This window comes from Bos javanicus, chromosome 17, assembly GCF_032452875.1.
Source record: "Bos javanicus breed banteng chromosome 17, ARS-OSU_banteng_1.0, whole genome shotgun sequence".
Lineage (NCBI taxonomy): Eukaryota > Metazoa > Chordata > Mammalia > Artiodactyla > Bovidae > Bos > Bos javanicus.
The window spans coordinates 45,408,118-45,432,235 of record NC_083884.1 but is presented as its reverse complement, the minus strand read 5'-3'; the positions used below and the strand labels follow the sequence as shown (position 1 = coordinate 45,432,235).

General features: G+C 50.6%; 1 protein-coding gene across 2 annotated transcripts in view; it reads right to left on the bottom strand.

The window, feature by feature from the left end:
• Positions 1–24,118, bottom strand: part of GALNT9 (polypeptide N-acetylgalactosaminyltransferase 9) — a 114,878-nt gene that overhangs the window by 41,325 nt on the left and 49,435 nt on the right. For both annotated transcript variants that reach the window (XM_061384452.1, XM_061384453.1), the window contains 3 exons: positions 20,198–20,364; positions 17,801–17,975; positions 13,200–13,397 (listed from right to left, as the gene is read on the bottom strand). In XM_061384452.1, coding sequence (XP_061240436.1) covers positions 13,200–13,397; positions 17,801–17,975; positions 20,198–20,364 — 540 coding nt within the window. The remainder of the gene's footprint in view (positions 1–13,199; positions 13,398–17,800; positions 17,976–20,197; positions 20,365–24,118) is intronic.

Sequence of the window (24,118 nt, the reverse complement as noted above, 5' to 3'; positions counted from 1 at the left end):
ATGACCAAAAAACCAACATTCCATTCAGACAACTTAGTGTAGATTTTAAAAATTTAAAAATCTGAGTACCCAGTGAGTTATTTAGTTGCCCTGATCATAATCTCCCAAGCTTCAGTCACTTACCTACCTCCTTCATTATTTTATCTGTGTATCAGGAATCAGGGCCAGTCACACAGCTTGTGCACTGCTCAACTCGATGCTGCTGCTGCTGCTAAGTCGCTTCAGTCGTGTCCAACTCTGTGCAGTCCCATAGATGGCAGCCCACCAGGCTCCCCCGTCCCTGGGATTCTCCAGGCAAGAACACTGGAGTGGGTTGCCATTTCCTTCTCCAATGAATGAAAGTGAAAAGTGAAAGTGAAGTCGCTCAGTCATGTCCGACTCTTAGCGACCCCACGGACTGCAGCCTACCAGGCTCCTCTGTCCATGGGATTTTCCAGGCAAGAGTACTGGAGTGGGGGTGCCATTGCCTTCTCCGACCAGCTGTACTATATTCCTGTAATAATTCTATTTACATCTACACATTTTTAAAATGTGAGTAAATCTTGCCTTGCCCCAAGCAATTGTATCTGTAAAATCACGTGTCAATGTGCTAGTTATATTTTCTTCTAAGATGTATTAGCAATTTATCAGTGTTGAGACCTCCACTGGACTCATGGAGCAGTGGTGATCAAAGCAGGTCATGAACGGACGGAGTGGCAGAGAAAAGTGGGCGGTATCACTGTGAATGGACCTGCACACTCGCTGACTCATTCATTCATTTCTGATACACTCACATCATAAACTCAGTGTATACTGAGAACCTATTAGTTGGAGGAGAAAAAAAAAATAAAGGAAAAATATCTTTCTAGCAATAGGCACAATCTCTGTTTTGTGAGAAAGCAGGACCTTCCAAGCTTTTTTAAAAAATTTATTTACTTTTATTAATGCCTGTACTGGGTCTTCGTTGCTGCACAGGCTTTTTCTCTAGTGGCAGAGAGCAGGGGCCACTCTCTAGTTGCGGTGCGTGGGCTTCTCACTGGGATGGCTTCTCTTGTTGCAGAGCACAGGCAGTAGGGTGTGCACACTTCAGTGGTTGTGGCTCCCGGCCCAGGCTCAGTAGCTGTGCAGGCTTAGTTGCTCCGAGGAATGTGGGATCTTCCGGAATCAGGGATTGAACCCATGTCTCCTGCATTTGCAGGCAGATTAGTTACCACCGAGTCACCAGGGAAGTCCCCTTCCAAGCTTTGGATGGAAGAATTTGCTTCAAAACAAAGACAACCACCTTGTAGCCTAAGGGCTCAGTTTCTTCCAAGCTCTTAGAGGACTGGCAAAGGCTCCCCCGTTGTCCCCGAAGGCCCCCCAAGACCCCCGAAAGACAGGGTTGTGGCTGCCCTCTCCTCTGCTTCCACTTGTGCCCACCCACTGCTCTCACAGCTATGAAATCTCTCTTCACTGAAAACAACATAAAAAGTTGTTCTTAATCACAGTTTAAAAGAAGCATTTCTGGTCCCAGTGACTGGGACACCAGAAGCAAGTGCCCATGAGTTGTCCAAGAATAACAGAGGCATTAAAAGGCAATTATCCTTTTATTTGTGTAAAGATCCAATTTGTTTTGTCATGACATTTGGGCCACAAATCTAATAGTAACAAAATTTTAATGTCATCTGTGACGCGTAGCAAGCGTTTAACTAGTTAAGTTATAGTTCACCGACGACGACAGCTATTTCTTTCATTTTCTTAACGACAACACAAAAATCTCAGGGTGATCTCTCATGAATTGAACTGCCAAGTCCCTGCCAAGTCTATTACAGCTGTAATGATTTTTTTATTATTGCTCCGAGTTCCAAAATAAACTTCACCTCACAAGGCGACGGTAGCAGAGTCAGCTGGCTCTGAATTTATTTACATGAGAAATTCTTGCTGTGATTACAGAAAACGGTGAAGGCCGAGGGTTCTCGGGTTCGGTGGAGGAGGAACTTGGTCACCCTGGGGAGCATCCTTACATCTGGGCTGATGTGCTGCCCGCCTGGATACAGCCTCTCCATGAGGATGCTCTCCTGGGCTCCTGCCTCGCAGAGGCCACAGACATGCAGACACACACAGGTGCACAGACACACATGCCACACACATGCATGGACAAGCATACACATGCAACAGACACACGGATACATGGACACATGGAGACACACACGCAACACACATACCCCATAAGGACAGACACACACAATAAACAGATGTACAGATATACAGACACACACAATACACACACATAGTCCCACGAATGTACTCACAAACATACACACCCAAATGCACACAGATACATATAGACACACATAACATGCACACAGACAATACACAGAGAAACACACGTGTACACACACATAAACACACCTGCAGCAAACACACAGAGATACATGCAGCACATGCATACACAGAGATACACACAGACACACATCTAGGCATCACACACAGGCACACATCCCCAGGTCCATGAAGCCTTGGAGTTCTATATGAATAGGAGCTGATAAAATGAAGATCACAAATGGGCTCTTCAGCTTTTGGGAGAGTGACAAGGGACAAGAGAGGCACCTGCTCTCGATGTCTTGAAGAAGAACACCGGCTCACAGGCAGGGCACTGCCAGGTGATCAGCATAACACAGGGGAGGACAGCCGACCGGGTGTAGGGGCCACATGCGCTGGTGACAAGGTGGTGGAGAAACTGGTGTGCATTGGCTCAACCCTCCTGGAAAAGTCTGAAGCTATGAACAGAGAGCCAGCAGTGCTTGTGCAGTGATGCAGTGCTGACCCAGCTCCTTGCACACCAGCTGTGTGCCCTTGGGCAAGCTGGTCAGCTTCTCTGTGCTCAGCTTACCTGCCAGTAACACGAGAGGCAGAATGGTGCCTCCTCCAAAGGCAGCTGTGCAGATGAAAACTATATGGAGGAGGGTCTGGAGCCTGGGAACCATTTACTGTTACTATTTTACCCCCTAATTCCGTGGCTGGCATTTATCCTAGGAGACTGATCCGAAAGCTATTTGCACAAAGCTGTGCACTGCAGCGTGAGTTATAGTGGCAAAAGGGAAATCAACTTAGAGTTCATCAGTGTAGATGGTCGAATGAGTTTCGAGCCGTTCTTTTGACGGATTGTTACCTACCCAGCAGGCGAGGTGCTTATCAAGACCACCCAGTGCCATAAGAAGTGATGCTTGGGAGAAGGTAAGCGACAAGTCAGCAAGGAAAATGTCACCAACCTACCACTGTGACCAGAGAAGCAATTATGTGTGAGTGTGCCTGTATGCACAGGCTTCCCCTGTGGCTCAGTGGTAAAGAATCCGTCTGCCATGAAGGAGACACAGGAGATGAAGTTTCGATCCCTGGGTTGGGGTGATCCCCTGGAGGAGGAAATGGCAACCCACTCCAGTATTCTTGCCTGGAGACTCCCATGGACAGAGGAGCCTGGTGGGCTACAGTCCGTGGGGTCACAAAGAGTCAGACATGCCTGAAGCAACTGAGCATGCATGCATGCACGTCTATAACGCATGCACAGATCTATATGTGGTCTTGTGTGGGTGTGTCTGTGTGTGTGGATCTATGTGTGGTCTTGTGTGGGTGTGTGTCTGTGTGTGCGAATCTATGTGTGGTCTTGTGTGTGTGTGTGTCTGTGTGTGCGAATCTATGTGTGGTTTTTTGTGTGTGAGCATGTACACGTGTCTGTGTGCTTGCATTTGTGTCTTCGTGCATCTCTATGCATGAGTGTGCATCTGTGTGTGAGTACAGGTGTGACTTGGACCCTCATTCCATGTTCCCCTGCTTGTGGAGGGGAGCAGGTGCTGGGTGTGGGCCCCTCTGCCGACCCCACAACATCCCCTCTTTTCCTCTGGGTTCATCTGGCCCCACTGAAAGCCGGCTTACACCCATGGTCTCTCTGCATCCACAAGACACACTGGCACGAATCTGGACTGCCCCAGGGACAGGGGTGCAAACCCATATGTGGGCTCTGTGGCCCCAGGAAGATGCAAGCCAGATGAGCCTACAGGCTGCAGCTGCCCTCCTGGAGGCGGGCGGGGAGGGGCCCACACAACGCAGCCAATGCCCCACATCTGTGCTCTGCTAGCAGCTCAGAGCCACACGGAGACAAACACGCCACTGGTCATGGGTCCCGTTTTGACCTCATTCAGAATTCAGGAAATAGCTCCATTTCAATGATACAGTTCATGCGGGCAGCCACCTCCAGCACACAGGACCCCTGGGGCCACGAGGGCCTCCCAGCCCCTCACTGCCCTCTCTTTCTCCATCTGTCAAGGCTGAGATACTTCTCTGCAGAAATCTAAGCCTTCTTTTGACCCCTTTCTTCCTTGAGCTTCCAGGATAATGACTGGCAGAGAAATTTCCTTAGGTAAATTTTCACACACCAGCCTCTCCCAGGCCAACTTCCTCAGAGCAGGTGTGGGAGCTGTGTCCTTCAGGAGAAGGGCATCGGTTCCCCGCCCCAGGTCCGAGGGAGACCAGAAACCCCAGAGCAGTTCTCAGGAAAGACCCTTTCAGGCCCACAGACTGGCCCCAGGGATGCAGGTTCCCAGCCTGGGGTCAGGTTTCATGACGCAGTAAGGGGCAACATCACAAGGTTTGCCAGGAGCCTTTGCTGCAGGAGTTAGGGTACCAGGGCTTCTTCTCATGGGTCTGCCGCTGAGGGGAGGTTGTGGGAAGACCCCTTCCCTGAGAAGCTGGAGAGGAGGGCCATCCTCTGGATAATGACCTTGGAAGCAAAGACCTCAAGGCTGCCCTTGGAGTCTTGTCACTCCAGACTCTCCAGCCCAAAGGGCGTGTGAAGCAGGCTGTTGGGAGCAGTGGGGACTGTGGCACTGTCCCCCTCCCCCACCCCGAGAGCTCAGTAACAACTCAGCTCCAGTGGATCATCACCAGCTAGGAATGGGGACCTGGGTTTTTCTAGAATCTTCTACTTTTCAAAGAGTAGATACCAATTTCGTGTGAAATCTCTTAAGTATAAACATTGGTTCCAAGTTTGAGACATATATGACAAATCAGGTGACATACTGAGATTCAAGTGGCTTCCCTAGAACTTGAAGGACAAGGTCACACCACTCTAGGCTCCCTGGGCACTGTGCATACTAAGAGTGGGAGATTCAGAACGCCTTGTTCTCCCCCTAAGAAGAATGGCTGGGCGTCTGGGAGCTGTCTGCAGCATCACTAGGAGGGCAGTGAGTCCCAGCATGGAGCCTGCTGAGGGCCAGCAGGGTCTGGGGAGAGGCTGGTTGGCTTCCTCTCCAATTTTCAGGAAGCCTTGGCTGGGTGTGGTTAAAGCGACTGCATGGGCCAGCTGGCCACCAGCCCTGAAGGTGGCCTTGAGAGGCCCCTGTCAGGGCTCTGCTTCCCCAGTGGGCTGCACTCGTGCACATGGAGAATACAACTTGGGGACTAGCTGTGACAATGGCACCATGTGGACCTGAGGAATGTTTGTGATTGTCACACGCATTATTGGATGTGAACGGCCCTCAGGGTCTCATCTCAACATGGCTATGTGTCGGCTCTGTCCCCGTGGGGTCACCCTGCTGGGAGATGCCCAGTGAGGCTTGGGATCTCCCAACCTTGGAGCAGGGCTCTGCAGAGGGCCCTCTTCTGGACACCGGCATGTTCATTTCTTGCAGCTGTGAAACAAATACCACATGAACTGGGGCTTCAGACAAGAGATATTTGTCCTCTGCTAGCTCTGAAGGCCAGAAGTCTAAAGTCAAGATGTGGGCAGGGCCATACTCCCTCTGAAGCTCCTGAGGAGGACCCTCCCTGCCTCTTCCAACTCCTGGTGGCCCCAGGTGTCCTTGGCTTGTGGCTGCATCCCTCCCATCTCTGACTCCGGAGTGGCATGGTCTTTCCTCTTCTGTGTGTTTCTTACAAGGACACTTTCAGCAGCATTCAGGACCCAGCTGGGTCATCCACAGTAATCTCCCCGTCACAACATTCTAATTACATCTGCAAAGACCCTTTTCCCAGTGAGGTTGAATTCATGGGTTCTAGGTGGTCAGGACATAGACATGGCTGTCTGCTGTGCCCAGCCTTCCATCTCGGCCTTCTTATAAACCCTGTAGTATCTTCTCGGGAGACCATCTCTCTCCTTGAATGTACTCCCTGTGGGATGGCGAGTCTCCAGAACTTCCCTTCAGTGAAGGTCAACGGGTCCTTGGAGGGCCCTTCTCCCATCCACTTCCAGGAAAGATAGGGGCAGGGGTTTGTGACTCTGGAGACTGTCCTGGGGGCTGACAGTGTGTGCTATTCTGTGTCTGACGTTTTTGCCACACTTTGAGTTTCGTCCTCATTGTCATGGGCATCACCATACAACCCTTTGTAGTTCTGAGAAGCATCACACTTCGTTTACCTGTTCACATGTTGATAGACATTTGGGTTCAATTCAGGACTGTTGTGAAAAAAGCTGCTGCTATGAACATTCGCATCTTTGTGTAGACATATGTTTTCATTTCTTTTGGGCAAATACCTGGGGTGGAACGGCTGGTCATGTAGGAAGTGTTTTTACCTCTAGGAGAAACTGCCAGGTTTCCAAAGCGGTCTTGCTAATGTCTGCTCCCACCGGCCACGCTGAGAGTTGTGACTGGTCCGTGTTGCCATTGGTTTATCTGACCGACACTGTGTCTTATTTCCCTTGTGACTGCAGTGGGCGGCTTCCCATGCATGTGTTAGTGTTTTGTCTGCCTCCTTGCGTATAGCATTTGTTCAAGGTCTTTGCCCGTTTTTTTATTTCGGGTTTTGGGATTAGGGCTTTCTAATTCTTTCCAGGTGGTATTAATAAGGAGCAAAGTTTAAGACAACTTGCAGTCTGGCCAGAGCATTCTTTCTTCAGCTTGAGCATCCAGGCTGCTCTGAGACTTAATTTCTTGCTGGACAGCTCTTTGCTAATGGAGGGTAGGTGCCCAAAGCCCCTCTAAGACCCTCCTAGGGGAAGAAACAACTTGTAAATGTGCCATGATGGACAGTTCTGGTCACTCATGGGCAGAATGGCCTGTTTCAGCAGGGACACACCAGATTGGAGAGATGAGGCAGGAGAGGTCCCTGCCTGAGGCCTTGAAATCCCAAACCTCTGTGGGGAGAACTGGCCAAGGCTCCAGGGGATCAACAGACCCTGGAGATGAACATTCACTCCAAGAAAAATACCTCCAGCCTGTTGGGCCCCCGGGATAAAGTGGCAGCCCCAGTTGATTTTGAAGCATAGATTTCCCAGGGGTTCAACAGACCAGGGAAAAGAAGGGAGGGGCTGAAAACTGCAGAAGGTCAGTGAGTGATGGAAATGAACGAAGCAAGCCAGGTGCAAGAAGAGTGACTGTGCAAATCTGAAGGCAGAGCAACACAGAGACATTAGGGAGTGGTGGGGACTGCAGCAAATTGGAGACCTCAGCCCTGTTTAGACAGGGGGTCACTTCTCAGCTCCAGTGACTGGCTGCCCTGTGAGAACGTGCACCTTCTCATCTTAATAAAGATGCATTTTTAACATGGGAAAAACTCTACGTTTTCAGGTATGGGAACCAATTCAAAATAAAATAAGTGCTTTGGAGGACGTTCTCTATAGCACACCCACCATCCTGGGTCTGCCGGTTTCTTTGTCCTCTGCTGCTTTATGACTCTCGTGGTGTTGCCTCTGTCTGTCTGTCTCTCCCTCGTTCTGCCTGGGTCTCTGTCTCCTTCTCACTCCCTCTCTGCACCCCTATTCCTTTCTGCTCCCTGGCACCTTCCTCGTTTTGTTTCTTAGTGTGCACCCTCCCCCGAATCTCTGTCTTCCTCTGCTCATCCTGAAGTAGGCAACAAATGGGCCCCAGGTTAGACATTTACAATGGGTTTCCTATTTGCACTTCAGGGAGCAGGAAGAACAGGGGCTTCAGGCTGGATTCCTGAGACCAAGAGATAGGTGGGCTCCAGATCAGGCATTTACAATCAGCCTCCTGTTTGCCCTCTGAGATGGAAGTAACAGCAGAAGCAGGGTAAATAGCCATTGCATGTCTCTTGTAAACACCTAAAGTAATAGTCATGGCACGGACAAAGAGGGGCAAACCTTGTTTGAGTAAAGGATTAAGGGATCTCTGCTTCCCCCTTTTCGGGACAAAGAAGACACTACCTATGCCCCCAAAAGGCTCCTTTACGGGAGTGAAAGTCAAGGGATAACATCAGGCCATAATGAGTCTTGCTTTTCCCAGAAGCCTTTACTTTGAGATCCATCTTGGCTGAGAGGTGCGTGTGCACCCAGGGGAGGGTCCCAGGGTAGGTCAGGTGTAGAAAAAGGAACCAGATAATTAGCCTGAAGGAAGACAAAGACCCAGAAGAACTGACCTATATAAATGACTTCACCACCTCTTTACCGTGCCGCTCACCACTAGGAGGGGCCCACCCTTTTTCTCCGGGTGTTTGTCTCTGCCTTGCTTCTGTCTTAACTAAGCAAACATTTTCTCTATGTGCTCTCCCACTTGTCGTGCTATGTCTGTAATAATAAACTTTGTACCTGCATTTACAGTTTCTGCCTCTGTGATAAATGCACTTTTCACTGGGTGCAAAGATCCAGAGAAAAATAGCTTCTAGCCTCTAGCCCTTGCTGGTCTGGTGGCTAGAATTCTTGGTTCTCATCCAGGCTTCTCAGGTTCAATTCCTGGGCAGGGAATGAAGATCTTGCTTCACACCACTGCTCTCTGCTGCTTCCCTGAGATTCATCTGTCTCGTTCCCCTCTCTCTTTCCTTGGTGTCTCCCTTTTTCTGCTGTCTCCAAGTCTGTGTTCTTTTTCTCTGTCTCTTTTACTGGCTCTTTCTCTTTCTCTTCACTCTATCTGTCTATCTCCCTCCTTCTCCCTCCTTCTCTCTCCTCCACCTGACCTGGTTATCAGTCAGTTCAGTCGCTCAGTCATGTCTGACTCTTTGTGACTCCATGGACTGTAGCACACCAGACTTCCCTGTCCATTACTAACTCTTGGAGCTTACTCAAACTCGTGTCCATCAAGTCAGTGATGCCATCCAACCATCTCATCCTGTCACCCGCTTCTCCTCCTGCCTTCAGTCTTTCCCACCATCAGGGTCTTTTCCAATGAGTCAGTTCTTTGCATCAGGTGACCAAAGTATTGGAGCTTCAGCTTCAGCATCAGTCCTTCCAATGAATATTCAGAACTGATTTCCTTTAGGATTGACTGGTTTGATCTCCTTGCAATCCAAGGAACTCTCAAGAGTCTTCTCCAACACCACAGTTCAAAAGCATCAATTCTTCTGCACTCAGCTTTCTTTATAGTCCAACTCTCACATTCACACATAACTACTGGAAAAACCATAGCTTTGACTAGATGGACCTTTGCTGGCAAAGTAATGTCTCTGCTATTCAACATGCTGTCTAGGTTTGTCATGGCTTTTCTTCCAAGGAGAAAGCATGTTTTAATTTCATGGTTGCAGTCACCATCTGTAGTGATTTTGGAGCCCCCCAAAATAAAGTCTCTCACTGTTTCCATTGTTTCCCCATCTATTTGCCATGAAGTGATGGGACCAAATGCCATAATCTTAGTTTTCTGAACGTTGAGCTTTAAGCCAACTTTTTAACTCTCTTCTTTCACTTCCATCAAGAGGCTCTTTAGTTCTTCTTCACTTTCTGCCATAAGGGTAGTGTCATCTTCATATCTGAGGTTATTGATATTTCTCCTGGCAGTCTTGATTTCATCTTGATTTCAACCCAGAATTTTGCATGATTTACTCTGCATATAAATGAAATAAGTAGGGTGACAATATACAGCCTTGATGTACTCCTTTCCCAATTTTGAACCAGTTCTGTTGTTCCGTGTCCAGTTCTAACTGTTGCTTCTTGACCTGCATACAGATTTCTCAGGAGGCAGGTCAGGTGGTCTGGTATTCACATCTCTTGAAGAATTTTCCACAGTTTGTTGTGATCCACACAAAGGGTTTGGCCTAGGCAATAAAGCAGAAGTAGTTTTTCTGGAATTCTCTTGCTTTCTCGATGATCCAGTGGATGTTGGCAATTTGATCTCTGGTTCCTCTGCCCTTTCTAAATTCAGCTGGAACATCTGGAAGTTCATAATTCATGTACTGTTGAAGCCTGGCTTGGAGAATTTTGAGCATTACTTTGCTAGCGTGTGAGATGAGTGCAATTGTGTGGTAGTTTGAACATTCTTTGGCATTGCCTTTCTTTGGGATTGGAATGAAAACTGACTTTTTCCAGTCCTGTGGCCACTGCTGAGTTTTCCAAATTTGCTGGCATATTGAGTGCAGCACTTTCACAGCATCATCTTTCAGGATTTGGAATAGCTCAACTGGAATTCCATCACCTCCACTAGCTTTGTTCATAGTGATGCTTTCTAAGGCCCACTTGACTTCACATTCCAGGATGTCTGGCTCTAGTTGAGTGATCACACCATTGTGGTTATCTGGGTCATGAAGATCTTTTTTTGTACAGTTCTTCTGTGTATTCTTGCCACCTCTTCTTAACATATTCTGCTTCTGTTAGGTCCATACCATTTCTGTCCTTTATTGGGCCAATCTTTGCATGAAATGTTCCCTTGGTACCTCTAATCTTCTTGAAGAGATCTCTAGTCTTTCCCATTCTATTGTTTTCCTCTAATTCTTTGCACTGATCACTGAGGAAGGCTTTCTTATCTCTCCTTGCTATTCTTTGGAACTCTGCATTCAGATGCCTATATCTTTCCTTTTCTCCTTTGCCTTTTGCTTCCCTTCTTTTCTAAGCTATTTGTAAGGCCTCATCAGACAGCCATTTTGCCTTTTTGCATTTCTTTTTCTTGGGGATGGTCTTGATCACTGCCTCCTGTACAATGACATGAACCTTTGACCATAGTTCTTCAGGCACTCTATCTATCAGATCTAATCCGTTGAATCTATTTGTCACTTCCACTGTATAATCATAAGGGATTTGATTTAGGTTATACCTGAATAGTCTAGTGGTTATCCCTACTTTCTTCAATGTAAGTCTGAATTTGTCAATAAGGAGTTCATGATCTAAGCCACAGTCAGCTCCCGGTCTTGTTTTTTGCTGACTGTATAGAGCTTCTCCATCTTTGGCTGCAAAGAATATAATCAATCTGATTTCAGTATTGACCCTCTGGTGATGTCCATGTGTAGGGTCGTCTCTTATGTTGCTGGAAGAGGGTGTTTTTTATGACCAGTGCGTTCTCTTGACAAAACTCTATTAGCCTTTGCCCTACTTCATTTTGTACTCCAAGGTCAAATTTGCCTGTTACTCCAGATGTCTCTTGACTTCCTACTTTTGCATTCCTGCCCCCTATAATGAAAAGGACATCTTTTTTGGATGTTAGTTCTAGAAGGTCCTGTAGGTCTTCATAGAGCCATTCAACTTCAGCTTCTTCAGCATTACTGGTTGGGGCATAGACTTGGATTACTGTGATATTGAATGGTTTGCCTTGGAAATGAACAGAGGTCATTCTGTCATTTTTGAGACTGCACCCAAGTACTGCATTTTGGACTCTTTTGTTGACTATGAGGGCTACTCCATTTCTTCTAAGGGATTCTTGCCCACAGTAGTAGATATAACGGTCATCTGAGTTAAATTCACCCATTCCAGTTCACTGATTCCTAAAATGTCGATGTTCACTCTTTCCATCTCCTGTTTGATCACTTCCAATTTACCACTTCCAATTCATGGACCTAACATTCCGGGTTCCTATGCAACATTGCTCTTTACAGCATTAGACTTTACTGCCATCACCAGTCACATCCACAACTGGGCACTGTTGTTGCTTTGGCTCTGTCTCTTCATTCTTTCTGGAGTCATTTCTCCACTCTTCTCCAGTAGCATACTGGGCACCTACCAATCTGGGGAGTTCATCTTTCAGTGTCCTATCTTTTTGCCTTTTCATACTGTTCATGGGGTTCTCAAGGCAAGGATGCTGAAGTGGTTTGCCACTCCCTTCTCCAATGAACCTCATTTTGTCAGAACTCTCCACCATGATCTGTCGGTCTTGGGTGGCCCTACATGGCATGGCTCAGTTTCATTGAGTTAGACAAGGCTGTGGTCCATGTGATCAGTTTGATTAGTTTTCTGTGATTATGGTTTTCATTCTGTCTGTCCTCTGAGGGATAAGGATAAGAGACTTATGGAAGCTTCCTGATGGGAGAGACTGGCTGTGGGGGAAACTGGGTCTTGTTCTGATGGGTGGGGCCATGCTCAGTAAATCTTTAATCCAATTTTCTGTTTATGGGTGGGGTTGTGTTTCCTTCCTGTTGTTTGACCTGAGACCAAACTATGGTGGAGGTAATAGCGACCTCCTTCTAAAGGTCCCATGCATGCCCTGCTGCATTCAGTGCCCTTGACCCTGCAGCAGGCCACCGCCGACCCACGCCTCTGCCGGAGACTCTTGGACGCTCACAAGCAAGTCTGGGTCAGTCTCTTGTGGGGGGACATTGCTCCTTTCTCCTTTCTTCCTCCAGGAATCTGTTTCCCTAGTCCTGTGTAAGTTCTGACAGCTCTATGGTGGGGTTAATGGAGACCTCCTCCAAGAGGGCTTATGCCACACCCAGATGTGCTGCACCCAGAGCCCTACCCCTGCAGCAGACCACTGCTGACCCGTACTCTGCAGAAGACACTCAAACACTCAGAGTCAGGTCTTGCTCAGTCTCTGTGGGGTCTCCTGGTACACACAAGGTTTTGTTTGCGCTCTTCGAGCATCTCTGGTGGGTACGGGGTTTCATTCTGAGCGTGATTTCACCCCTCCTACCATCCTGCTGGGACTTCTCCTTTGCCCTTGGATGTGGGCTATCTTTTTTTTGTTGGGATCTAACATTCTCCTGTCGATGGTTGTTCAGCAGCAAGTTGTAATTTTGGAGTTCTCGCAGGGGAAGATGAGCATATGTCCTTCTACTCTGCCATCTTGATCTCCTGGTTATCACTCAGGTCACAATCTGGAGCCACTTCCCATTTCCCCATCACACCGCCATGTCCCTCTTCACACCCAGGGAAACCCTGGACTGACCGCATCCTGCTGTTTCTACTCTCCCACCTGGTGCCAGGCCTTGGCTTTCTGCAGAGGAATGCCACCTGTCCCTCCAGTTCCCAAGGCCCCTGCTGCAGCCCTGCCCCACCTCACTGTCCTGGCTCTTTCCAGGCCAGGCCCCGCCCCAGTGACCCCACCCACCTGACTCCTCCAGTGCAGGCCCCGCCCCAGTGGCCCTGGTGGCCAGCTCACCTGATGGGCGCCGCCTCGTCGCCGCGGTCCAGCCAGTCCTGGGGCGGGACGATGTACATGCACCAAAGGCCCCAGTTGTAGCCGTGGGCTGCGCTGGCGTATTGCTGCACCTCGAACGTGTCGTACTTGATGTTGTCGATGGCTGGCAGGACGATCCGCCGGCGGTCCTCCCGGATCCGCGTAAGGGCGGGCTCGGCCCTGCAAGGAGACGCAGGTCCCTGAGGAAGGGCACGGATGCCAGGGACCCCCGTCCCGTCCCCCTAGGTAGGGAGCCAGGACCCAGGCGGCCACACCCGCATCTAATGTTGGGCTAGACCAACCCTGCGGAGGGTAGATCCAAGCGCTGCACCTCTGGAAGCCCCGGAGTCGTCTGGGCCGCACACCCGGCTGCCCGAGGTCTCGCTCTGCCTGAGGCAGCCCGTGGCTAACCAGCGATTGACACTAGGGATCTAAACACCATCCAGGCCCAATCTCTGACATCTAATGAGCTGTCCTGGCTCCAGAGAGCTCTGTGAGTCAGCTTAGTCTGACAGCCGGCCTGCCTCACAGCCTGGCTTTTCTGGCAAGTGAATCCTACTTCCTGGCAGGCCTTCCCTCCAGGGCTGGAAGGTACATTCATTTACAAGCAGGAATGGAGGCCTGAATGTGCCACACCCTCTTGTAACACATAGGCGCATACCCGTGAACTAGACAAAAAAAAAAAAAAAAAAAAGCTATGCCTCCGGGAGCTTAGGATATACTGAAGGGACAGAAAGGCTAACAAGCGCTATTGTGCAGTGCACAACCTACACAACAGTATGTGGTGGGCCTGACTGAGTGGGTATGGGGGGACAGACAAAAATGTATAAGTAAATGATATATTAGGAGGTGATATGCATTGTGACAGAAAAAGAGGGCAAAATAAGGGTGATTTGGAATTGCTGTTTTATATAGGGTGTTCAGGGTAGGTTGCACTGGGTGATGAGCAGAGGTGGTGTAGGATGTAGCAGCTGGTTGTTAGGGGAGGCAAGTGGGGTGCTGCACACAGAAAGAGCAGCCAGCACTGAGCCCCTGGGATGTGCTGGTGTGCTTGGGAAGCAGGCCAGGCAGCGGGAGTGGAGAGATGGTGGCCGTGCAGGCGAGGAAGGCAGAGAGGAGAGAGACCAGAGGACAAAGGCTGTGGGTTGTGAATTTCCAATGCAGGAGTCCCCAGGGGCAAACAGGTAGCATTTCACTCTGGAGATGACCTTGTCTCCTGCAAGGATGAGATGCTGCCCAAGGGGCTGGAGTTCAACAGGGTCATGAGCAGCCTGCTGACTGGGGGACCAGAGAGAGGAACAGGGGGACAGGGGCCGAGCTCAGGGAGGGACAGCGGGGGCTGGGGTCAGGGTGAGAGGTTTCTGACCCTGCCTGGCCAGATTCACCTTATAGCCAGCCTTTCTTCCCATCCTTCCAAGCAAGAGCCTGGTATTTACCTGCCTTTCAGCTTCATGAGGAGGATTAATTAATTACTATTAGCAAAGTGCTTCAGAGATGAAAAGCTCTCTGCAAATGCCACATGCGCTAATAAGGCAGAATCTTTATAGAGGCAGTTCTGGGAGGGGAGGGCTATTTGCAGATGGATAACTGGGTTTTCAGTGGTAAAATTAAAGTTACAGTAGTTTCAAATGGCATTTTGATGTGATAGACTTGTGACTCTCCCAAACATCCTCCAAATGCTCCAGGGAGTTTAACATACATGAGAGGGACAGAAAGCCCTTCGAGTACAGCTGAGCAGGGCACAACCTACACAACAGTATGCATGACCCTGGTGGAGGGCGGACCATAGCATGTCATTATGACCGAAGGTGACAGATGTCATGGGAAAAGAAGTCGCTTCATGAGGGTGGCAGGAGAGGGAAATGGGGGCCAGCAGGGGAATTCAGAACTCACATCTCGGTTAGGCATGCGCTGGGTCAGAACCAGCCCTGAGAACACACTGGTGGTCCTGGGTTGGCTGAGATGTACCAGCGGGAGTGCAGGAGTGTGGAAGGAAAGGGCTCCATTCACCTGCCTACCAGGCACCAAAGCCCTGGTCCAACCAAAGCAGCAGTTAGGAAAACCGGGAACTTTGAGAGGTCCCGAAGGCCAGACCCTCAGGGGCCCCAGCTGGGGACACCTGGCCAGGCACTGTGGGGCTTGATCAGCATGCCCACCCCCTCCCTATGACCCTCTCATCTCCCTTGAGGGAATATCTCAGTGAACCTCTTAGTTTAGGCTTCAGAGAGTTTAAAGATGTGACTTGGGAGATTTGATATAAAGAAGAGTGAGTTTTAGTTTCTCTTGAAATGGGGCAAACTGGGTACACAGGGCTGACTTTTCCCTGCTGCTCGGCTGGTAGGGGCTGCAGGCTGCCCCTGGGTGAGGGGTTCATGCTCCCCGCCCACTGTGGACCCCTTGCATACCCTACCACTGTGGGTTTAACATAATGATCTTCAGGTGAGATCACACTGAGTGACCTGTGTCTGTGTGTGCATTATGGCTCAGGTGTGTCCGACTCTTTGCAACCCCATGGACTTTAGCCCACCAGGCTCCTCTGTCCATGGAATTCTCCAGGCAAGAATACTGGAGTGGGTTGCCATTTCCTTCTCCAGGAGATCTTCCGGACCCAGGGATCGAACCCAGGTCTCTTGCATTACAGGCAGATTCTTTACCATCTGAGCCACCAGGCAAGCCTAGGCAGGCCCTAAATCCACAGACAAGGGTCTTTAGAAGAGAGAAGGGGAGAGGCACAGTCACACAGAGGGGAGAAGCCATGTGAAGACGGACACAAAGATTGGAGGGATGCGGTCACAAGCGCAGGGACTCCTGAGGCCCCAGAGCTGGAAGAGGGGTGAATGGTGTCCTCCCACAAAGACTGGTCCACTTGGAACCTGGGATGTGACCTTACTGGGAAACAGAGTCTTTGCAGAGGTAATTCAGTTAAAAAACCCAAGATGAGATCACCCTGGATTGGGGTGAGCCTTGAATCCAAGGTGTGTCCTTCTAAGAGAAAGGAGAGGGAGGACACAAAGGAGAAGCCATGTGATGGCGGAGGCAGAGATGGACGGATGCTGCCACAGGCCTGGACACCCGGAGCCATCAGAGCTGGAAGAGGTGGGAGGCTCCTCCCCAAGGGCTTCCTGGGGAGCCCAGCCCTGCCTGCACCTTGATTTTGACTTCTGGCCCCAGAGCTGTGAGAGAATGAATTTCTCTCGTTTTGAGCCACTAGCCTTTGGTCATTGTTATGGCAGCCCCAGGACATGCACTGGGTGACCCTCCCTCCACTTTCTCATGTCCCAGCCCCTCCAACACAGGTGGTCCCCTGGGGTCTCAGTCTTCAGTCCCAGCTGGGCACTTGTCTGACACCTGTGTGCCGAAGCCGGCACTGTTCACAAGCATCCTACATGTAACCTTGGCAACAATCCAGCTCTCTAACATCACCAGTCAGTGCATGAAGAAACCAAGGCTTGCCCAGGGCTCAAACACTCGCATCATGTTGGTGGCCCAACTGTCCTGTCCCGATCCTTCCCGCGGGATCGCCAAGCTCTGCCCTCCCCACCCAGCTGCTGTTTATTCCTCTCAGGTCTTCTGCAGGGCCTGGTGGGAGTGTGGACTCAGGGGGCGACTCCCAGATGCAGCCACCAGAGAGGAAATTAGGAAATATACCAAGAGCCCAGCGGGGGCTTTCCAGAAAACTTTGAAGCACATCCTTCTGTTCTAGCAACACATCCTCAGGCACCTGCTGTGAGAGCATCAGCTCACCGCCTGCCTAGGGACATCAGGGTCTGGATAGAGGCAGCAGGGCCACCCGCAGCTCTGAAGCCCTGTGTGGATAATTTGCTGGACAAATGACTCTGTTCTTAAGGCATCACTGGCCACCTTTGGGCAGAGCCTCATGAACATCCCCAGGCGAGAGAGCACAGATCTGGGGCCCCACCCTGAGACCCTGTATCCCACAGACCTGTACTTCCTGGTAGCTCTCAGGGGCATCAGATGCTGCTGGTCTGGGGTTCACACTGAGCACCGAGGCCCTGCAGGGTCCCTGCCCCCCGGGGCACCTCTAGGTCGTCCTGCACACGTGCTTGGGTGTCTCTGTGGTGTCCCGGCCACTACCCTGTATCCCAGCCACTCCTTGGTGTCCTGATCACTCCCCTGGCCAGATCCCCCTCCACGTTTCTCATTAGAAGCCCATCTCGCCCCTGAATAGATGGGTGGGAGAAAATGGGCAGATGCTGTGTCCTAGGACTTTCTCACAAGGATGAGAAATTGCTTCCAACTAGATTTGGGTTTCTATTAACCGAGACCCGATAGACCACATTTCATATACACGAGACCCAACCTTGTGACCTAAGGTCACATGAACATCCTCATTTGAACTGTCGCTGCTGGAATGACTGGACAATTCAAATTCCTTTGGGAACAAGGTGGGAACACAGATCAGTCCTCATACACAGGCATCACAAACAGGGTTCTGGGTTCTAGGAACTGCACATGGAGTGGCTTCGTGGCCCACCAGACTCATCCTCTTTGCCCGGCTCCTGCAGGCCCTAGCAGACCCCACCCAGGGCACAGCTCCACTTGTCCCCGGGCCCCAGCCTTACCAGCCTGTGCTGAACTCCACATGGGCATCAAAGAAGCCAACGACGGGGGCCGTGGCGACCTTCCAACCCTGTAACCGCGCCCGGATCAGGCCTTCCCGCCTGCTGTTGCGGACGATCTTCACCAGGCCCGGGTATCTCTTGCTGACGTATTGGTCCAGGTTGAGCTTGAGTTCCACTGTGGGGACACAGAGAAGTTTCAGGTATGGCACTGTGGGAGAGCCCGAGGCCACTGAGATGCACGGTCATTGTGGGCTCCGGATCCATACTTCATAAACTGTAAGAGGACACACCACAGCTGGACATGGCTCAAGGTGCTGGGGGCATTTCGGAGAGATAAGACCCCCACCTTGTGGAGCTGTGTTCCAGCGGGAGAGACCACGAGCTATCAAGCCAGATTGATCCAGGCAGAGAACGTGTTATGAGAATAAGAGAAAACGGGGCTGAATTACTCAACTGTAGGAATGCAGTCCATGGGCAGATGGATGGATAAACAAAGTGTGGCGCATCCACACAATGGAATATGGTCCGGCCTTAGAAGGAAACTCTGACACATGTTACAAGGTAGATAAACTCGAGAACATGATGCTCAGTGAAATAATCCAGTCCCCAAAGGACAAGTGCTGTGTGATTCCACTTACATGAGGTCCCTGGAGCAGACATATCCACAGGGACAGAAAGCAGAATGGGAGGGGGGTGGGGAGTTAATGGGGACAGAGTTTCATTTGGGGAAGATGAAAAGGTTCTGCTGGTGATGGTGGTGATGGCTATACAATGATATGAATGTCCTTGATACCCCTGAGCCCTATAATTATTTTGTAAATGGTTAATTTTACATTATGAGAATTTCAACTCAATAAGTCATTGAAAAAACGGATGAGGGCCCAGGAGTCTTTGTGAGGAAGCTCCCGAGGGCTAAAACTACAAGCAACAAAATAGGTCACAATAATAGCAAACATTAGCCAAAATGAAAAAAGAAAAAGGGGAAAGGGAGTGGGCGTCTGAGTGTGGCGGGGGCTTCTCCAGGTCGGCGGGGCAGGGACAGGGGCGGCCTGTGAAGGTCACGTGGGCTGTGACAGGACAGGGAGCCGGCGGGGAAGAGAGGAGGACGTTACAGGTATGGGAAATGAGCAGTGTGGAGACACCCTTGGCTGCTCTCAGGGGTAGGGGAGTGGGTGGGGAGGAGGTGCAGGGAGGAGCAGAGGGCTTGGGTGTGGGCTCGGGGCTGAGCAGGAGGAGCTGAGAGGGTTTGAACTGGATCCTTGTTCCAGGGCCTTTGTCAATACTCTCACGCCCTGGCTATAGGGACTTCTCGCAGAAGACCTCCACCACCCAGAGGCCTTCCCCTACATGCCTACCACCAGGCTCTAGTGGATACTCCCAGGAGGGCAGCCTGGCCCCACAGAGGGCTCCAGCTGCATAGCCAGTGGGTCCCGGAGCAGTGTCCCTGTGCTCTGTCCTGCGCTCTCCAGGCCTCATTCTCGCTCCCTTGACAGTGTCGGGCGGGGCTCTCCTGGCACAGACACAGAGCACAGGCGAGGCTGGAGCTCCTTCAGGCCAGGAGGGCTCTGGGACGCCTCTCCCCGCTTTCCTCCACCCTCCCCCTGACTCCTGACGTGAGAAGGAGAGACTGCAATGACGGAGAGACCCAACAGTCACAGCTCAGCGCACCAGGACCTTGGTGTGGGAGCTGCCGGTAGTGGGGTCCATGCTCCTCTCTGCTTCTGCAGAGGAACAGATGAGGACAGGCCAGGAACCTCCAGACCCTTGTTGGGGGCTTGGAGCCCCATGTGCCTGGTGGGTGTGGATAAATGCCTGGGCTGGGTGGAGGCTGACGCGGGGCCATGACAAGAGATCCCTGGGGCCCACGCTCCAGCTGTGAGCACTGGCCCCTTCCCCATCAGCAAGCCTCCCACTGGAGTTTTGTCCACAAACAAGAAGTGAAGGTGTGATTAGCATAGAGAGACTTAACACATGGGGGGCCTTTCTGGATGATGGCTGTAGGGGTTGAATAGCCACCACCCCCAAACTCAGGTCCACCCAGAACCTCAATTGGAAATAGGGGTTTTGTGGATATAAATGGTTAAGGGTCTTGAGATGAAAACCTTCTGGATTAGGATGGGCCTTAAATTCAAGGATGAAGGTCTTTATAAGAAAAGGAGAGACACAAGCACACCAGAAGACACCTTGTGAAGATGGAGGCAGAGACGGGAGAGGTGTGGCCACAAGCCCAGGACACCAAGGATGCCAACAGCCGGCAGAAGCTGGGAGAGGCAGGAGGGATCCTCTCCTGCAGCCTCTGGAGGAAACGTGGCCCTGGCCATACCCTGAATTCAGAATTCTGGGCTCCAGGGCTGCAACATGCTTCCCTCGCTGGGGTGCTGAGCTGGCCCCACTCACCATTATCACTGTTGTCGTCCACCAGGATCACCTCCTTGAGGAGCTGGGAGGGCGTGTGGTTGACCACGCTGTGGACAGAGCGCAGGATGACTGAGAGGGCTTCATTGACAAAGATGAACACCACAGAGATCTGGGGCAGGTCATCCGAGTAGGTCATCTGTCTGCACCTGCAGGAGAGACGGCATGGGGGGCAGAGGTCAGTGTCGGGACAGGACGGGGAGGTGGGAGCCTGGAGCCCCCGTAGGAGGCCCATCGGGACCACTTCTAAATCCTGCTACCGATGGAAGAGCAATAGGGATACCACGGTTAGAAAAGGAATGAGCACAGGGAGAGAAACAGAGGGATGATGTTCATCTCAGAAACCCTGACCTCCATACTCTGACCCTGGACCCTGCTCTCTCCTTGAGGAAAGACAGGGAAATTGCACCTGTAAGGGATTAACGTCCCACTGAGATCGCTTGGAACATTTGTTTTGACACCCTTGGGAGGCATGAAAGAGAAGTGAAGGGGAGATGATCATCTCTTAGAGCAGTCCAGTGGAGGGTCCGGGAGAGCTCCAGCCTGGAGCCCACATCAGCCACTCCCCATGCCCAGCTCTATCTGTGCCCCAGGAGGTCATGGTGTTGGTGGCTGCTAGACAGAGGGCGTCTACTGGGAAGGTCCTATGCTCAACAGACGCTGTCCTCTGAAGTGGGATCTGAGTAAACAGTGATGACAAGTACACAAGGTCAGATGAGGGCTGTGGAACTAGGAGAGATGTCAGTATGGGACAGCCTAGTCGTGGCCTCTGCCTAACCTCAGCATCAAGATAAAATAGAATGATGAAGTATCTTCTCCAAAGGTCTTATCTTGGAAGTAGGGATGTGGGAAGGGAAATGAAGGGAGCAGGGAAAGCAAAATATTCCATAATTGAGCGTGGGATAAGGCTGGTGAGTGCCTGTTAATGTAATAATACAGTGGAATAAATTCACAAGGGAACATGGGGAAATTATCAAAAATAGAGAAGTGGGGGGAAAAGGAACAAAAATTGAAGTAGGTAATAAAGTAAGACAGAAGGAACTCAAGTATGTTGGCTGCTACAATAAATGTAAGTAAACTAATTCTCTTTAAAATAGCAGAGGCTGTTCAATGAAGTTAGATACTTACACACTAATGCACATACACACATGCACACATTCACTCACATATTCATACACACACAGCTCTGCTGTTTATGGTTTATAATAAACACAATTAAAATAGAGTGATTTTTTTAAAAAAAAGATTGGAAATATAAACAAGTGAGAAAGAGATGCCAGACAAATACTGCCTCCCTAAGCCAGACATTCAGCACAGATATCACACAGGATGGAGAAAGCTCTTTATGAAGGAGACATAATAATTACAAACTGTTATCCCAAAGTGAACTTGCAGCTGGGTATAAAAGGGAAAATGACTAGAAAAGTAAGGAGAGTTTGATGAAACCATAACTGTGTGTCACCTTCAGACTGGGCAGACTGAAAAATTGAGACCATGAAGGAATTTACATAAGGAAACCCCTAATTCCTTCAGGGAATTTTTTTTTTTCCTTAGGCTCATAGGACATTTACAGAAAGTGGTCATGTATTTGCAAAACAGAGAAATTTAGATTTTTATGAAGCAGGAATTTCACAGGCTGGGCTGGGTCTGTGGGCCTGTGACCTGGGCAGTCCCACAGGGCCCACACTGGGAGTGACCCACTCTCATCACAGCCTCCTTCCTATCCATCCATGTGCTTCCTATTCTCATCAGCTAACCAGTCATTAGGTTAGGGGTCATACTGCTCCAGTATGGCCTCATCTTAACTAATTACACCTTCAACAACCCCATTTCCTAATCAGAAACATTCTGAGGTCCTGGCAGATAGATTTGGACATCTTTTGGGGGACACACTTAGACCAAGATCAGTCATGCCTATCCCACAACGGGAGAAAGAGCTTTATTTAAAGATGGTGGTGGCGGGGGGGGACTTCCCTGGTGGTCCAGTGACTAGGACTCTACACTCCCAATACAGGGCTCCTGGGTTTGATCGCTGGTCAAGGAACTAGATCCTACCTGCTGCAACTAAGACCCTGTGCAGTCAACAAATAAACAAAAATAAATATTAAAAAAAAATAAAAATGGGAAGTCATTGTAGTTGTTGGGGGCTAAGGGTGAGAACGGAGAAGGCAATAGCACCCCACTCCAGTACTCTTGCCTGGAAAATCCCGTGGACGGAGGAGCCTGGTAGGCTTCAGTCCATGGGGTCGATAGGAGTCGGACACAACTGAGCGACTTCACTTTCACTTTTCACTTTCATGCATTGGAGAAGGAAATAGCAACCCACTCCAGTGTTCTTGCCTGGAGAATCCCAGGGACGGGGGAGCCTGGTGGGCTGCCGTCTATGGGGTTGCACAGAGTCGGACACAACTGAAGCGACTTAGCAGCAGCAGCAGCAGCAGCAAGGGTGAGAACGGGGTAGAGCTGTTTGAGAAAGATGACCAATACTGGGCATAACCAACCATGATGATAAGCAATAACTATAATAATCAATTATGAGAATAACTGATCATGATGATAAATAATAACGAGGATAACTGATACTGATGATAACGAATTGTGATAATAATAATACTAATGGATAATTAATCATGATGACAACCAATCAGGATGATAGCAACAGCTGAGGGTCCCCAGTGCACAGCACCTGCTCTCTGTATCTCAGCCCTCCAGCTCCCTCAGCAGCCCTAACAGAAATGTGAGGATCCTGGCGGTTAACTCCCCCCTCCTGTAGTGAGTGCTGCCCTCAGAGCTGGTGCTGGCTGCCCCCAGCCAGCGGGGAGCGAGCCTTGAGGGGGGGCCCTCCCTCCCTGCCTGCTCCCAGCTGGGGTTAGAGTGCCAGCCTGGCTCTATGACTAAGGAGAGCCCTGCGTCACTGTCACATTGGTATGGGCTGCGGTGCTGCAGGGAGAGTTCATCACTCAGGAAAATGCTTTCTGACAAGAAGACTTCACTCCATGTTTCTGTAGAGGAAGAAAGTTGGAATGTATGATTTTCATGAACCTGCAAAATGTGTAAAACAGGAAAAAAAAAAAACACACACCTTGAGGAAGGAAATCTATCTTGAGAGTGGCCGCAGCTGCAGTTGCAGACAGGAAGGATGGGTTTGGAGGAGGGGTTCTTGGGGGCCTACAGGGGAGGGGCTGCAGTGCCCCCCACTGCCTCCCCATCCCAAAGGCCTGGGTGCTGGCATTCCTGCACCTTCTTCCCAGCCCACTGTCCTCAGGCGTCCTCACGTGGCTTCTTTAGGGTCTCTCGCCCCCCACTGCAGGCCACCCAAGAGCAGGCTCCTTCACTGCTGTACCCCAAGACCCCAGAGTTGGTCACGCAGTAGGGCTTACAAGCACTTGTTGACAAGGGGAAGAAAGAACAAGTAAATAGGTCATGCATGGCCGAGTCCTGACACTCATGGGCTCCCCCGCCCCCGTCTCGGTGCACAGCGACCTCAGCGCAGCAGGAACCTCCACTGTGTTCAGGGTGTGGAGGAAGCTGGCGGAGTCTGGAGGGCGTGGGAGCTCTCGTCCCCCTTCCTCTCCCTCCATGACCAGGTTAGGAGGCCAGGGACCTCTCCGGCTGTGCCACTGGGCCACAAACTTCTGTTCTAAAAGAGGTTTCAACTGGCAATAGCCACCTGGCGCTGCCTGTGGAGAAGCCACCAGCATCTGCAGCCGTCTCCCGGGGACACATTTCACATGAGACTCCTTTCAGGGGCTGGAGGCCATACTGGCCAGAAGGGACGAGGTGCCCGCCCCCACGGCTTCCACTTGTGAGGGCACGGGGGTTGGGGGGCGAGCACGGAAACAAAGGTTTTGACTGCAGAGAATAGAGCAGGGTGACGGGGTGAAGAGTGGCCACAGGGAGGTG